This window comes from Echinops telfairi, unplaced genomic scaffold, assembly GCF_000313985.2.
Source record: "Echinops telfairi isolate 266 unplaced genomic scaffold, ASM31398v2 ScPeMD7_9;HRSCAF=40, whole genome shotgun sequence".
Lineage (NCBI taxonomy): Eukaryota > Metazoa > Chordata > Mammalia > Afrosoricida > Tenrecidae > Echinops > Echinops telfairi.
The window spans coordinates 49,813,554-49,831,895 of NW_022103906.1; the positions used below are offsets into that span (position 1 = coordinate 49,813,554).

At 36.7% G+C, this 18,342-nt stretch overlaps 1 protein-coding gene across 3 annotated transcripts in view; it reads left to right on the forward strand.

The window, feature by feature from the left end:
* The window catches only part of TUSC3 (tumor suppressor candidate 3), a 177,167-nt gene that overhangs the window by 77,209 nt on the left and 81,616 nt on the right, over positions 1 to 18,342 (forward strand). For all 3 annotated transcript variants that reach the window (XM_045286859.1, XM_004696177.2, XM_004696178.2), the window contains exons 3-5: positions 6,115 to 6,232; positions 10,101 to 10,241; positions 14,021 to 14,161. In XM_045286859.1, the coding sequence (XP_045142794.1) occupies positions 6,115 to 6,232; positions 10,101 to 10,241; positions 14,021 to 14,161 (400 nt within the window). The remainder of the gene's footprint in view (positions 1 to 6,114; positions 6,233 to 10,100; positions 10,242 to 14,020; positions 14,162 to 18,342) is intronic.

An 18,342-nucleotide genomic window follows, 5' to 3' on the forward strand; every position in this document is an offset into this window, starting at 1 on the left:
GTTTTCTCCTCCAGATTGTTCATCCAGCTTATTTTATTTAGACAGACCTGCGGAGATAATAACATGCACAAAAACAAGACAGAGCAAAACCAAGCAATATAAAACAAAACAACAATGACAAAAAAAAACCAAAACACAAGATAGAAAAGCTTGTAGTTAGTTCAAGGACTATTTGTTGGCCTTGAGGAGTGTTTTACAATCCAGTCTGTTGGGGTGCCAAGCCCTGGACACAAAGTCCACCTTCGGCATTCCCTGGGGCACTCACCACTTCATTCCCTTGCTGTTCTGTTGCACCCCCTTAGTGTTTTGCCTCTGTGTGGCTGGATTGGATCTGGAGCAATTCCCACACTGTGTCTCTGGTGTTGTCCCCTGTAGAACTATGGGTCATGGAGGGAAGTTGTGTCTCATACTGGGGCTGGCCATGTGGTCAAAAAGCTCATTTTATACACAGCTTGACAGCACCCCAGGGACTCCTGTTTGTAATTACTTGCGTATAAATCTTATTAGCATCTCCCCCAGCCTTCTTACTAGACCAGTGCTTCAGGGAAAGGTGGTTTGATGGGAGTTGGAGACTTTGGCTAGAAGAGGCACAGTAAATCATCCACTGTGCCTGTCCATTCTAACATAATGATTATTTTTAGAATGAACCCTTTCATAATATTAGAAAAAAGATTTTGCAGATTCACCCGTTTCCTAAGTCTTATTTTATTCTTCCAATTAAAACATTCTTTTCTTTATACTATTTTCTTCAATGTAATTCTGTCAGTTAATTATTAATATTTTAAAGTATCATTGGCTTCTTAGTATGCAATGATGTTTAGATCTACCTAATTGTTAATGTGAGTTTACTGTGTAACCTTAATAAACATTTCTTTTAAAATAAATGCTTACTATTAGTACTATTATATTAGATAATGACAAAATTCAAAATAAGTTTTAGGCCTCATGTTCTTAACTGTTTCTATTGTAGAACTGGAAGAGGAGCAGTGTGGGTACTCTTTTGAAGAGATGAGGCAGCATAAGCTGTATATTCTACATGTGTTTTTAATAGAAAATAAATTTGTGCTCAGTTATATCACAACTTCAGTTTGACAATATCTTAAGTTATTTCCCTTGTTAGGCCTTTTACTTGCTGTTTGTGCTACCTAACATGTTCATTCTCTTTGTTCTGAGATGTATTTTTTCTCATTCTTGGAATTTCAACTTTTTGTGTTACTTTATCCTCAAAGCCTTTTAATGCTGCACCAATGAATCAATTCCAATAAGATGCCACACTGTTTATTTTGTTCTCAGCAGGCTTTTATACTCAATTATCTTATGTGGGGGGAGGTCAGATGCTTAAAGGCATCCTCCCTGAGGAAGATCAGTTGCCAGACCGCAGGCCCCCCCCCCCTGCTTTTACGGACAATGGACAGGCCTGCAGTCATGGACTTGGTTCCTGTAGGTGGGGTTTACCCCCTGCTGATAATGGTTCCTATGGAGATCCAGCTGCCATCCTGACTCTAAGATCCGCCCCGCCCCTCTTGTCACAAGTGTACCCCCAATCCCTCCTCTTCCTACTGTGTGTATGTCCCTAGACCACCTCCTCTCATTGCTGTATAACCTATAGTGTAATCCCTTCCTGTGACATATGTCTTTACCTGTAATTAGTGGGCTTGCATGCTCCAAAAGGTATATAGGCCTGAGTTAGCAGTAGAGATCTCTGGCCTCTCACTCTCTTGGCTCCTCCCTTGACCTCTCCTAGACTCCCTCTCTTCCTGTTTCCCTTTCCCCTTGCCCTACTTCCCTTCTCCTCTCTTCACATGGACCATCAAGCAGGACAGAGGTGAGCGTGCTACTATGAAATGTGTCTGACTCCATTATTGCAATATCTCTCGTGCTCTCGATGACTTTATTATTATATATATCTATAGATATAGATATATATCTATCTATATCTCAACTGTACAATTGTGCTTACTGAACCCGAGAGTAGCACTTCAAACCACAGTCTTTGTTTTTTAATTTTAATTATTTTATCTGTTCACTTCTTTTTAATCTGTGTCCTCACTAAACCATCAATATGTAATGGCTGAAACTGGCAATTCTTGCAATTTTGTAACATACTCATTAAATAGTTTTTGAGTGAATTAACTACATTAAACCTTACATAACCACAAAAGCTTTCAATGTTTGTAAATATTTTCATTTTAAATATTCTAAATATATACTTTACCAGCATCATGCCAGCTAAGCCCAATGTGATTCTAGAAATATCATTTTTATTATTGTAATAAAATGCTGCCTTTAATATATTTCAGGAGGCCCGGTGGCACAATAGTTAAAATCACTTTGCTCCTAAGTTGAATGTTGGCAAGTCTAACCCACCAGCTGCTTCATAGTCTGCTTTCATGAAGATAACTGTTTTGGGAACCTTATGGGTTCCCATCCTTATGCTCTTGGACCTTTAGGAATGTTGTGAGTTGGCACTGATTCAATAGCTGTATGTTTGGTTTGCAGAGGTCCTAAGATCTCTATGCTGAATGACCTCAGATTATTGTGCTGTTCATATATAGCTTTTAAAAATACATTTTAGTCATAGCGATATTATATCCTTCTTGTTCATAACACACACACACACACACACACACACACACACACACACACACACAAAACAAACTGGGCACCTAAAATGAAGAGCTGTAGGTCTATATCTTGGACTTTTCTATTTGCAGACTTTTAACTCATAGGCGATTACTAGTATTCTTTTGTGTTTGCTCCTTCTGGTGATCTGTGCAAATCCCTAAATGCTTATTATCATAACATCATTTCCTAATGTATTGATAGAAGACTTGATTTTTTTCATTCTTGGTATGATATATGAGGATTTAAGACATCTATCTCATCGCTGCTTTCATTGCTTTGACTTATAACTGTTACTATCCTATTCCTTGTCAATTATTTATTAGACACAATTTCTTAATTTGTACCATTGAGGATTAGAAAGCACATCCTGCCCCTTCACTTGTTTTCCTTTCATTTTATTTGCCGACTCTTATTATCTATTTTTATATTGTCATAGTTTATCATGTACATTTGTACCATAATCATAATTGCACCTTAAGTTAAACTAAAAGTTGAAAGTTGATGATCAACTTAGGTCATTATTTCTACATAAATAATATCTCTGAAAAGTAGTAGGTCATATTTTGCTTTTTTATCTAAGTGAGTTCATCATGACCTTTGTGCCTCTAAAAAGAAAACATTAAAAACAATTAACCTTTTTCAAAACCAGTTGATCAAAATTATGACTCATTTTGCTTCAATTTTTGTCCAGATCTTGAATTTTATGTCAACCCCATCCCTCCCAAGAGAACAAATATGTCTCATTATCTCTTGATAGTTTTAAAAATTATGTATATTACATCTTTTTTTGAAAGTCTTATCTGTCAACTTGGAAGAAGTTTGGTTCAGGCTTACTGTTGCCACTAAAGATTGCAGCCGTAGAAACCTCATGCAGGTCACGGTGAGTCCACAGTGACTGGTCGGCAATGGGTGTAGGTGTTCGTTTTTGTTTACCCTCTGTTTAGTGATTTAGTCTCTCTTAATTATGTCTCTAGACATTTTATTTCCTCTATTTAGCTTTCCTTTGTTTATAGCATTCTTTCTCTTTGAAAACTTGACTTAAGATTATTTGTCTTGGTCCCTTTTTGTCTTCCTATCCCATCACCCAATATAGTACAGGATTTTTTTTGGATGATCTGTGATTTTATTTAATCATATCCTGTGATTTTATCTTCTGATAACCCCTCAATAAAACAAATCACTGATAATCCAGTTCATGCTGACTTTAGTGACCCAAATAGAGTTTCTGAGACTGCATACCTACCCTTGAGAAATTGGGTATCTGAAATCTTTACAGGAGCGTACAGCCTCATCTTTCACCCATGGAATGCAAGGTAGATTTAAGCTGGTGTCCTTGTGGTTAGGGAGCCCTGGTCACATAGTGGTTATCAGTTGGGCTGTGATCTGCACAGGAGACAGTTCGAAACAGCCGGCCACTCCATGGGAGAAACAACTGGGCTTTCTGATCCTGTAAAGAGTTAACAGTTTTAGAAACCCTCAAGGGCAATTCTACCCTGTTCTATAGGGTTGCCATAAGTCAGCATGGCAGCTACTTGATGGCACAGTGTGAGTCCCTGTGGTTAGCAGCCAAATGTGGATCCCACAGTGCCACCAGGACTCTTCCTCCTCTTCTAATACTGGTGTGGAGTTTAAATGGTCATTGTAAACTTGAGTGCACTCTGCTGCATGTGTGCGTGTGCAAATGTGACTGTGGCTGCCAGGGGCCATGAGCATCCCGTGTGTGCCTCCTGAAGATGCTGGAAATGTAAGGACTCGAGTACTCTTTATCTGAGCAATTTCTCAGGGTTGTATGTGTAGTGAGCAGCCTTAAGGTAAGCGATACATACAGTTTCCCACTGGATGCAGCAAAGGCTTGTTGTCATTTATATCAAATCAGTGAATTCCTCTCCTGTAACAGAGTCATCTGTTGGTGCAGTCATCTAGGCAGGGCCCTTTGTGCTACCCCTGAGGCTTGGGGCATGATGGCTGATGCAGATGGACAGCCCTTCTTCTCTGACTTTAAGAATTTCCTGTCTCAGGCTAGCATCCACGAAACAGTAATAAGCTGGCTTATTGGCTTGTATATAAGGTAAAATCTCAGACCCTGCACAGTTCTTGACAAATAGGTCTTTCTGACTGTTTTTAATTATATTTAAGTTTCTTCCTTTATCAAAACTCTTCTGCTAATTTTTGGAAGTCTCTTCTGTGCTATTGATTTCATTCCACGTTTTTTTGTTATTGTGGGGTTATTATCTTCTAATTTCTTTTACTAGCATTTTTGGAAAACAGAGGAGATAAACTCCTAATCAACTCTATGGAGAAAGCACTTAACCTGTTTCAGCATGTATTTCTTACTTCTTGTTTTACATCTCTACAGCAATATCACTTCCCCAATATCACTACTCTTTCCTTATACATAAATAGAAGACTTTATCATCTAGAGAATCAACAAAAAGTCCATCAGAAATGGTTGCACATAAGAATAAATATGCACTTAGTGGAAAATGTATTAGCCCTTCCAGTGAGTGTAACACATGAAATAAGGTAAATGGGTTTCATGGGCTTTAGTGTTCAGAGAGATTTCTGCATACATTAGATTTGTATAGAGGTGTCCTTTTAGTTACATGGAATATTTGAAGGTGCATTATAACTGTATTTACAATTTTGAAAATAAAATTTCTTTATGATTCTTGTTTCTCTGGTAAAAACAAAATAGCTGGTATTTTAACAAAATTTCTCTGTGCCTTTTACTAAAAAAAAAAAAAAAAAGACGAAGAAGAAAGAAATCATCGGCAAATCTAAGTTATGCAAACCAAAAGCAAACCAAACTTGCCATTGGGTCATTTCTGACTCATAGCGACCCTACAGGACAGATTGGTACTTCTGTTGTAGGTTTCCTAGCCTATATATCTTTATAGGATCATAAAGTCTCATCTTTTTCCCTTGGGGTGGCTAGTGAGTTCGAACTGCTGACCTTGTAGCCAGCAGCCCGACAAGGAACCAACTATGTCAACAGGGTTCCTGAATTACACATGTTACCTTAAAAGATTCTGTGAAACATATCCCTTTTTTTTTTTCAGTACACATGTATAATCAAGAGCACCTTATCTAGAGGGTTAACCCCATTGACCATAAAGAGGGTTAGCCCCATTGACCATAAAAAAGTAACTACTTACTTTTTAGCTTTATAGCATAAAAGCATAATTCATTTGAACCAATGTGGCTGTGCTGGCAGTAAAACTCTCTATGTATATGAATGTTGACATTTTCACCAAATATGATTTAATGTACCATAAAGTATTTTAATTTATTTATTTGCCTTTTACAAACACTTAGCTTGGGCTCCATAAAAACAAACAAACAAACAAACAAACCACCCTGGCAGTGAGCTGAATTTGGCCCCGGGTTTTATGTGGCATACTCCTACTCTTGAAACAACTGTTTTTATTAATAGCTTGGCTAATGCTTGAATATTGACATGTTTCTGTTTTGTCTCATTGTCATTATTAGGCAAGCTAATGAAGAATATCAAATACTGGCTAACTCCTGGCGCTATTCATCTGCTTTTTGCAACAAACTCTTCTTCAGTATGGTAGACTATGATGAGGGGACAGATGTTTTTCAACAGGTAAAAGTGTGTTTTATTTTTGTAATATGCTTAATGGTTGGTTATGATTGGTTTTTTGCTTTTCCATATAAAATATAACCTATGGCCTACATTATTATCATAAATATTTATAATAAGTTATGTGGTTAGAATAATTAACTAATATTTAATTTATTGTTCATAAAACTGTGCTGCTCTTCAGCATAGTGAATATATTTTGACTTTTACATTGTATAGGAAATGTGTTTTTTCAGCATGTATCCAAGTTGCATTTATTTATGCTAAATTAATGTTTAATTTTTGTGACTTAGATCTGTGTTATACTTAAGAATTTTAAAGTAAAACTGTATTCAAGTTTTACATAACTTTAATTTCTTCCAATATAGGAGATGCAGAAAATTATTCAGTGAAGTATTATTTTAAAGTACTTGCTGTCACGGTTTCTTGTGCGGCTGACTTACTGAACTGTGGTATCGCATTCTGTTTTCCACCAACCTTATTGCCATTGCTATATTAGCACTGACTGTGAGTGCTTACTTGTCAAACATGGTTGTAAATATTACACATGTATTTATTTTATCTTCATTTAACAATCCAGTGACAAAAATAGTTGCATTTATTCCATTTCACAAATGAGGAAACCAAGATTTGGAGAGCCTAGGTTGCTTTTCCAACACTGCAAAATTAGTAGGAGTATCATATGGAGCGAGAGTTTGAGCCCAGCCTTGTAGCACCCAGAAGTCTACCTCTGAGCCATGCTATTACCTTGAAGCTATTCATTTTTGTAGTTAGCATTATTTGGTCACTTTCTTTCAAATGCATAGAGTTATTTCAGTAACTGAGCCTGATTGCTTTGGGTCTGTTGCCCTATCTTATTTTTCTCATTGTGAAAATGTAGCATGTTATACGAGGTCATGGAAGAACAGTTTACTCTGACAAGAATCTGGTTTACTAATTGTAAATTAGCCTTAGTGGGTGTTTTTGCTAATTTCTTTCTAGATTGATTATTATTTATTTCTGCTAGTTTCTAACTGAATAAGAAAAATTATTTTGCCTTTAGTAACTTGGATTTCCTATTCCTGTTGACTTATTTCTTCTTATATAAATTTATTTTGCCTTTTCAAGATCGTCTGTTCTCATCTATTCAGCAAGTTTGACAGTAGCAATGATCCATGAAGTATAATAATGGTGGTGGTGATGATAATAATAGTAATAAAAAAACAAACCAGGGAAATAAAAAAATTTTCAAACAGCCTTATTAAGAAAAATTACAGTGCTGTTGGAACCAAAGTATTTGTCTTTCCATAGAACTATGGGGCAAATGATAGAAGTATTATTCATTATATACTTGAATCTTCTTTACCATGCAGCAAATAGTCATCCAGGTTCTACTGCTAGCCCAGAGGCATTAAACTCAACGGTCTACTCTGGTCAGACTATGAAAGAAAACCTAAATGAACAAACTGAACTGGGCTAGTTTCGTTTTGATATCTTTGCTTGTATGTATATTAATGTTCTTTATTTGCACAAATTAATATTCCATTTTTATTAAAACAAATTCTACCTTGACCTTATTTTAAAAACTTTTGAAGTAAATAATCATGATTTACTTTTGTCCCAATTCTATTTAAAAAATAAAACCATCAAAGTACCATGGCAACTGACACTTGGTCTGCTGTTTAGACAGTATGGAGAGGGTGTGCTTAGCATCAGTAGGAGAGATTCAATGCAGTATCAGTAGTTATTTTGAGGGAGAATTTCGACACCAAATGTAACCAAAATCTAAGAAAAGACTCATATTTAAATGAATAAAACAAAAACTTTGAAAAATGATTCTACCTTTGGGCTGTTGTAGAATGCTAGTTAGTTTAGTCAGATAGCTGTAATTATTGAATCCTTTTATATACTTCAGACATAAAATTTTGAGGGAAAGTTTGCCTGTCATAGATATGAGAGTTGAAATCCAGATTGTTCTTAATTGAAAACTTCCTCAGGTTAATTTTGATTCAGGAGAATTCCAAACATAGCACTGACTTGTCTTTTTCAAAATCTAGCCCTTGGCTTAGCAATGAGTTTCCATCTTAAAATGCAAGCATGTATAAAAGTTTTAACAGTTAATGCTTTTTATGGGGAATTATAATCTACAAAGATTGGAAAATTTCATTCTGCATTACTTGAAAATGAGTCAAAGATTTTTAATGCTTTTGTTTTTTCTCTTCACTAACTATTGGGTCACATCTTGTTGAAGTGTTCTTGAAGTTAGGTTTGAAAGCATTGCTAGTGGTGTGGTGTCTATAAAGATGTTAGTAGCACATGTGAAAATTTGGATATTCCCTTCTTGTTAGAGAACTGCTCAGAAAATAGCATTTTACCTTAGTCCCTTGTGAAGGACTGACGCTGAGTATCAGATGCATGCCCATGGATTAATTATTATCATGAGCTCTGGGCTAGGAATCATGTCACTATTGTAGCCCTGTTTGTCTTTGGAATTTGAACATTTGAATTAAGAGGAGGTCTTTGAATTCTAACAATATTTAAATCTATAAACATTCTTGGGTTTTAAGCTTTAAAATTTCTCCCTTATAATCTTGTAGTTCCAATGTTGGGTCCTTCTTTGTGCATCCGTCAGCAAACCACACCTGACCAAAATCTGGAGTAGGAAAGCACAGGATACAAAGGAACTGTTCACTGTGTGTTTAATTTCACTTCACCAACATTTATCAAATGTGCATGTCAATATAAGGCTACTTTCAGGACACAGTGTAAATAAACTCTGGTTTTCAGAGAATGTGTAGTCATAGTTTGTGTGCTTTTTGCAACAAATTATTGCAACTTCTTTTTATAATTTGGTGTTCTAGTGAACTCATTCTAATTTTGTGAAAAAATCATGACAAAAATAATTTCATATTTTTATTAATAGAGGTAGAGCTCAGAAACATTGTAATAAGTGTAATGAAGAGTCAGAAGACTGGTTGACCTTTCATTGTCATGTCTTCACAGCTATGTTGCCTTCATGAATGGATTAATCTCTACGTCTCTGTCTCATGTGAGATAAAGCAATAGTGCCTTTCTCACAGGACTATTGAAAGATAGCTAATATATATAAAGTTACGATTACTATGCCTAGAACATAAATCCTTATTAAATGTTTATTATTATTACTATCCCAAGTCTTCATTATTTAAGGGGGGGGCTTAAAACTATAATAACGAATTGCGTCTACTTCTATACAAAATCAAATTGATTTATATATATGTATTAAATCAAGATACCAGTACTTTGTAAATTAGAAATGAAATAATTCATGTACTGATAAATTGTTAAGTTTTCAATTTAAACTTTTAGCCACTTCTTCCTAATTACAGAATACTAGAAAGCAAAAGAATGACATAGTTGATCAAATATAAAGAACACACCTGGAAATAAGAACAGTGCATACTAACACTTTCAGTAGATTGTACATTAAGGTGAATAAAAGCAATAATTGGGTGAAGGGAGAAGTCAGACAGTGTGATATATGACAAAATAATAATTTATAAATTATCGAGTTTATGAGGGAGAGGGGAGGGGGGAGGGAGGGGCAAAAATGAGCTGATGTCAGGGGTTTAAGTGGAGAGCAAATGTTTTGAGAATGAGGAGGGTAATGAATGTATAAATGTGCTTTACACAATTGTGGTATGTGTGGATTGTGATAAGAGTTATATGAGCCCCCAATAAAATGATTAAAAAAAACAAAACAATAATTAAGCTCTGAAATGCCACTTTGGGTTTTCATAATATATGCTGTCTTTCCAAACTCTTGAGGGCGTAATACAAAATGTTAGCTGACTGGTATGTACACCATGCTGGAACGACATTATATTTAGTACTTCTTAATCGTGTTTTACAGCTCAATATGAACTCAGCTCCTACATTCATGCACTTCCCTCCAAAAGGCAGACCCAAGAGAGCTGATACTTTTGACCTTCAAAGAATTGGATTTGCAGCTGAACAACTAGCAAAATGGATTGCTGATAGAACGGATGTTCATGTATGCTTTTATTCCTCATAACTTTAATAAAATAGGATGACTAGGTTGGTTTGATTGAGCATTGTAATAAGGTTATGGGTCTATACGAGAGTAACTAAAAAGTATTGCTACAAAATCATAGAAACCCTTTTTAAACAAAAGTACCAAAATATGATGATGTTTTTTCTTGACATAAAATTCATCTAGGTCAATGCACCTCTCCTGATAGTGTTTCTGTCTAGCCCTTCCCTGAAGACTTTTGTTCTCATTGGTTTGCACTGTGTCTAAACAGCAGTTTTGGCATCCTCGACAGACTCACATCATGTTCCTTTTACATACTTTTTTGAATTTGGAGACATAAGGAAGTCTGAAGAGGCAAGATCAGGACTGGAGAATAGATTATGTGAGGTTTCCCAGCAAAATTCTCATACGATAGTTCTTACTAACTTTGAAGAATGAGCATATGTATTGATCAGTAGTAGAATGTAAGGATTTTTAGGGCTATGGTGAACCACAGTGACTATATGTCACTACTTCGGACTTGTGCCATCGCACCAGGGATGACTTAAGACTTAGCAAGTGGAAGTCAGCCATCTCAAAGCCAAGTGTGACAGTGTTCAACCTTTCAGAGCCATATTCCTTGCCATTTACCCTGGGATGCTTGCTCTCATAATCTGGCATGTCTCTTCCCTCTTCTCCAAAGGTCCTGAAAAGCCCTGCATGGGGTATGTCTTAATAATTGTAGAGAGAGCTGGGTGGCATTACTGTAGTTGGAGGTACAGTCCACAGCAGTAATATAGACAAACGACAGAACAACCTTATATCCAGGAAAATACCAATCCAAGCAAACAAAACATAAAAACTAAAAAACTGTCAGCCTTAAGGGAAAGAAGAAAACCAGTTAGCCACAACACACAAGCCATCAGGTGTGCCCTAGGCTTCTGCCTGCTTGTTCTATGTAACCTATCGTTGGTGATGTTCTGGGAGTGTATAGGCACAGCATTCAGTCATTAATATGGCACGTGTCCTACTTGCGTGGGTGCTATAATGTATATAGCCATTCTGTCCAGAAGGACCATCCATCTTTTCCATAGTTAATAGCCGCAAGCTTTCTTTGATTAGAGCTTCAATTTATCCCATGAGTTCTAGAGTACCAAGATGAAGAACAAAAACATTTAAAGAGTAATAATAACAGTGGGAAAGATGGCATTTAGTCCACTTGACTCGTATCATAGTATAATTCCTAGGTTTGCTACCGATTCCCTGCGACCCACCCTCACAGTGTAGGTAACCCCAAAGTTGCCGAGTAGCGGCACAGCTTTTCAGTGTTTCACGGAGTGAAATGTACTCCTGCGGTTCTGCATCTGTTTCGCACTGTCACCTGAGTCAGTGGGACACAGGAGTTCAGCCACTATTCAGGAAGGGAACTTGGATGTAGACAAGTTGGGGTCCTACTTGGCTCAAAACAAACAGGTGGGTTTCCGCAGCACACCTTGTTTGCATACCGACTAGCTTAAAATGTCCCAGAGATGTTTACTAGCCTTCTTGGTCATAACAACTGGGAGGCGCTGTGGTCTCTTACCAAGATCTGAGTCCATGAAAAGGTGATGTTGTGACCCTCCCTCTGTTACACACCATGTAGCCACCAAGACAGGCAGCTTATAGTGTGTGATGTTAACCCGCTGCTCTTTGTGGGGGCAAGTTCACAGACTCTCATGCCATAGTCACCCTCAGGACTGTCTTACCATCTTCACCTATAGTCAGAATTCTTTCACAGATGTAGTCAGATCAATTCCATGCGGGCACCCACCCCTCCAATGCTTGTTGCATGGGAGGGTGTGTGTGCGGCTTAAAGCTGCTCAGTATTTACAAAGATCGGGTTGTATTCTGCCATTGTCTCAACCCAAGGTAGCACCATGAGCTGCTTGTTTGTCCTCATTCATTATATTGTGACCTATACAGATCTTTGTACAGACTCGGACCTGTGGGAGGTCTCAGCCCCCACCTCGCTGTCCCTAGGTACTTGCAGGGCTTACCTGGAGGCAAGGGGCTCTTGCTCATGGGTGACTGTTGGAACCAGAGTCTATATTGTTGTCTTGGTTTCAGAGTTGACTTAACATTGGACCAAAATGGCTGTCGGCTGTTTCTTTATCTCTGCTACTGCTAGGTTCACATACATCTACTTTCTCATTACTTTCAAAGGGCCCTTGGCGAGCCGCACTTCAGCTTTCAGCTTTTTCTTTCTTCTCCTTCCATGAAGACTCACATCCCCTTTTCTCTAGCCTTGGTTTGAACTATTCCAGTAGGGTTGCAGATGCTCAATTATATATTGGGATATAATTCACAGGTTCTACAAATAGCCCATTTAAATATCACAAATGTGTGGAACAATCACCCCAATCAATTTTAGAATTTCATCATCTCAGAAAGAAAACCTGTACCGTTTATTTATCACTCTGAGATCCCTATATACTTAGCTCCAGTTGTAAGCAACTACTCATTTACTTCATTCCTATACACATTTGTTTATTTTTGATTTTTCATATGAATGCGGTTATATGAATTATATGAAAAGTATGTGTTCTTTTGTAACTGGCTTCTTACACTTCACACAATGCTTTATAGCTATAGCCATGTTGTAGCATGTATGATAGCTATGGTAATGTTAAGGCTATGTAAGATTTGTAACTTGTAAGGATTTGTACCTTTTTAAAGAGAGCAGAAGAATTGCTAGTGGCAGGTATGTGAAGTATGTTAGTACATTTCTGAATTTTTTGTGTTGAGCACTAGAAGAAAGAGAATATGATTGTTACTGAAGGAATTGTGTCCCTGAACCAAATAGCTATTATGAATTCTAAATTCTGTTATTATCACATTTGGGGGTGGTTGTGTATTCTATGTTAATGAGGCTAGATTACTATAGTTGTTGTTAGGTACAGTCTAGGCATTTCCAACTCCTAGCCACCCTAGACCCTCCGCACTGCTCTGTCCTGTGCCAGCTTACAGTTACTATGTTTGGACCAGCGTTGCTGCCGCTGTGTCAGTCCATCTTGTCGAGGGCCTTCCTCTTTTCCACTGCCACTCTGCTTTACCAAGCATGACGTCTTTCTCCATGGACTGGTCTCTCCTGATAGCTTGTCCAAAATATGTCAATTGAAGCCTTGCCGTTCTTTCTCCAAGGAGGATTCTGGCTGTACTTTTTTCAGGACAAATTTGTTTGTTCTTTTGACAGTCAATGGTACTTTAAATCTTCTGCACCAGCACCCTAATTCATTCTTCTTTGGCTTACTCATTATCCAACTTTCACGTGCATTTGAAGCAATTGAGAACATCATGGCCTGTTCAGGTGCACCTAGTCCTCAGAGTAACATCTTTGCTTTTCAACACTTGAAAAAGATCTTGCACAGCAGATTGATTGAAATGCAATGTATGATTACTATATAATGTGTTTTAAATAATTTTAATTTGCCATCTAAAAGAGACTTAATAAGCCAGACCAGCAAAGATTGGATGGGCAGGTAGGGTGGTCAGGGTGTGGGAGATGCCAGGTCAAGTGAAGAGCTCTGACAGGAGAGGAAATAAGGACCTTCCCTCAGAGCCACGAGTGAAAGGAGACTTAAGCTGAAAGCCAGCCACCTGAATTCAGACTGTCCGTCTACTAAACTGAGAAAATAAATGTGTTAATTATAGGGATCCACTTGCATCATTTCTGTTAGAGCAGCACTAGATAACAGTTAGTGATCAAAAGAAAAGTTATTTGTTCATTTTGGTACTGAAAATACTTTCGTTGCACTTGGCAGGTTCGCGTCTTCAGACCGCCCAACTACTCCGGCACGATTGCGCTGGCCCTCTTAGTGTCGCTTGTTGGTGGTTTGCTCTACTTAAGAAGGAACAATCTGGAGTTCATCTACAACAAGACTGGATGGGCCATGGTGTCTCTGGTATGTTGTCACAGTGACTTTGTGCCGATGTATAGTAGTATGTGTTATGTAGTCGTAAGAAAATGAGGCCAACTTTTACTATACTGTAAATCACATCTCAATGGGAAGACTTAAGTTTTTAGAACACAGAGGATGCAGTTTGTTTTTTTTGACTAAAACTCGCTTCAGAAAACTATTGCATTGATTATACGCCAAGTTGAGTAGGGTCATATCAAATAATAGATAAATAATAACAAAAAAAAAGTTATTAAGAGCTATAATGGCAGAGTGTACAGACAAAAACTCTACACAAATGAAAAAAAACCATGATTAGCTTATATGCATCTAGAAAAATGCTTTGAAATATATTAAACAAGAATTGAGAATATTAATCTTAAGAAATTGAAAGTATCAACAACTATTATGGAATATACCTCTCAGCAATTGATTGATACACAAAGCCCCCTCAAAATAATTAAGTAAATAAGCATTATATTTCTATATTTCTCTGTGCTTGTATGTAATTGATATATACATACATATATATGATTTAAACCTTATACTAAACAAATAAAAGGGGAATTTTTTTGAAGTGGGATATTTACAAAATTTGATAATGGAAGTCATAAAAAACACTTAAAATTGATAAAATATGGTTTCTATATTTTGTTATTAATGTAGTTAATTTAGAAATTAGTAATATATGACTAAAACTAAAATCATGCTTGTAAACTAAACAGGTACTTTTAAGTAACTCGGAAGTAAAATTAAAATAAATGAAGTTAAGGAAAATGTAGAACTCAGCAACAATGAAAGTATAACTTAACAATTTAAGGTGTATAACTAAAGTCTATGGTCTTTCAGCCAGTTGTAGGTCACAAATGCTTTTCTTAAAAAACACAGGAAGTTCTAAAGTGATGGTTTTTATGAAGGTTCTATATATTAAGGAAATAGCCAGTTTCTTTATGAACACAGAAGCAAAAATTTGTAAATAGAAGTATTGTCAGCTAAATTATACATTATATAAAATAACAGAAATAATGTTTGTCTCAAGATGATAGGGAGGGTTCAGCATCAGGCAAAGAATAAATAACCCATCACATAAATGATGCAAAGGAACAGTATGAGTATGGCATTAGATGTCGTAGAATTAAAATTCATTCATGATTTTAAAAAATTCATAGTATAAATGCAAGTGAACTTTCTTAAAGAGTAATAAAAGTCTCTACTGAATATTATACTTACTGTTGAAAATTTGGAATGTTGCCCATAATCATTTACTATTCATCATTTTACTAGTAGGCATAGTCAAGACATAAAGCCAAAAAATGTAATACAGGGAATGTAAATTGTAAAGAAAGTAATGTATCATTATTTACCAATGATATAATTTCCCATGACATGATTATATTTATGTGAATTACCCAACTATTGTTGGAATGCAGCTATTTTCCTGAATTTATAGTTAATCCAAAAAATCATTAGAACTTTTGTACCCTTCGCAATAAAAAGAAAAATTCTGATAAAGGTAAGCTTAAATGTAAAAAGTTTATTTCATTTTGAAAAAGATTCGTGAGTTAAGCTATACAGTACCAGTTAAAGAAGCAAGTACTTCCCCGAATGGTGAAAACCTGAGTTTATATAGAAAACCAGAGGCCAGGCACAGCACTTTTTCATATACTCAGAACATTTTAAATCATACTATCAGGTCATGCAGAAAGCAAGATCTACAGAACCACAAAATTCAACGCTCAGAGCAAAGCAGAAATGTTTATGCATGCCCATGAGGTCAGAGAGATGGGGATTTTAAATAGTGCACTCAAGTCTGGGGATGAAGTACAGACTTAAACACACACACGCACACACAGTGAAATACAATTGATGGCAATAGGCAGTGGCTATTTATAGCACATTTAATTGTTAGTCTGTTTCTTTTGTCCTTTTCTAATCGCCTGTTCTTTTTCCTGCTTTATTGCTCCAATAAAATGGTCTTTATGATTGAGTGTAAAGTGATGAGAGAAAGGCAATACCCATGGCAATAGTCACCCTAAGGAACTGATATCTTCTACAGTAGTGTGTAGAGTCTGGACATTCAAACAGAACCTCTTTGGCATTGTGATAGATACTATAGCTTTGGAATTTGGATTTTAAGAGTAAGGAAGATAAGGTTCAAAAATCTTTTTTCTTATTTCCTCACTTTTATAGTTGATTATAATAATTTATATTTTTATAAACTACAGAAATGAAAGATTACAAAAACTGCCCGCTATCGTACTGGGAAGAGTTTTGGGTTTCTCCCAGACCAACTTTCAAGATACCTCCCTATTCAGTAAAGCTACGCATGCTTCACTGCGCAACCGTGGATTTCTTATTAAAAACAGAGTACAACTTTTCAAAGTATTGTTGGAAAATTTAAAACTATTTCAGTCTAAACATTAATATGAATCCTTCGGTGCAGAAACTTGTTGTGTCATGTATGACGTGATCTCCTCTCTAGAAGAGTTCCAGAATTACTGTATAAACTGGTCATGATCAGCATTGCTGTGCAGTGAGTGGCTTTGTTCTTCTGGTTTTGTAATGCATATGTTTTACAGTGGGATTTGTATAACCCCCGTTTTACAGGCAATGCACCCAAAGTTCAGAAACTCAATATGCTAGAAAGTGATGCAACTGGAATTTTATATGTGCTGGGCTCCTCTCACTGTGGGCAGTTAATTCATGTGTTGGCTATGAGTCTAATGGATGAAGGGAGTTATTGTGACTGCAAATAAGTGACTGCGAATTATGTGGCACATAAATATCAAATATGTAAACAGACAGATTCTCTTGCACCCTTTGCTAAATCTTCTAGATTAATTGTTTTGTTCGTTTGTACTTTGGAATCACCAGAGCTAATTTACTTGGCATGGCAGAAGACATCCTAACGTTCACACATACTTTAGAATTTTGTCCAACAATGCCTACTCCCCAATTGAAAACTTTTAAGATGTCAATAACAGGTTGTAGAAAGCATATTTTCAAGTAATATGTGTTAAAACTCCATTCTGATGATAAAATGTTGAATTAAAAACAAAGTATAACTAACACAAAACAAAAATCAACTGCTCCTGACCACTATTCTGAGTTTCTGTACATACAGTTTTAACTTAATGTGGAGATAGACAATTTATGTTCTTCTTTACTTCTTTGTTGATAGCCTATGAAAACAATTTAAATCATTTAAATACACTGGTCAAATAAATCAGTTTAATCCCCTATGCCATTTTTTGTTCTCGTACCACTACTTAACCTGCCTTTTTCAGTTGCTATATTTCTTAATTTATTGCATGAGATTTTCTTAGAAAGTTCATAAGCAACCGAAGGTGTTGATTTACTTAGTATCTCACACATTTGTTATGGCAGTTAGATTTTACTTCAACTTGAAATTTGGTTGTGGTGGTAGTGGGGGGGGCCAGGGGAGGGGAGGTCCAACCCGTCATTCAAGTGGTAACTTGGGGATGTGGCCTTTTTATGAGAGACATTGGGAACTTGTCTCTCTCTCTTTGGCCCTTTGCCCACTCTACTTGCTGGAGTTCGATGTCTACCTTCAGTGGGAGCCCTGTGGGTGGCTAACCCTAGGAACCCATCTAGAAGCTCCAGGTGTTCCCACTGACCTTGGTTCCATGAAACGCTGCACCCACGGACCGGGCCCTCCCTGCTTCGTCTTTCTTTGTCATTGGTCTGCAGTGATGTGAGTGAAGAGGGCTCTGGCTAGCATTGGACTCAAGGACTTGGATTGGTCTGCACTGGAATGCCTACTTGATATAAAATTATTTCTTGATAATTCGTGTGTGTGTGTGTGTGTGTGTGTGTGTGTGTGTGCACATATTACTGGTTTTACTACTCTAGACCACCCAGCCTAATATATTCATCTACTCAAGACATGTACAATTCCACTTTTCATTAGAAGTAAGAAAGCATAGCTATTTAAAAAGAAAAATTTTTTTCTTTGATTGGACAAGGTACTTTCTTTTTTTTTTAAACATTTTATTAGGGCTCATAAAACTGTTATCACAATCCATACACACATCAATTATGTAAAGCGCATTTGTACATCATTCTCAGAACATTTTCTCTCCACTTAAACCCCCGATATTAGGTCCTCATTTTTCCCCTCCCTCCCGGCTCCCCCCTCCCTCATGAGCCCTTGATAGTTCATAAAT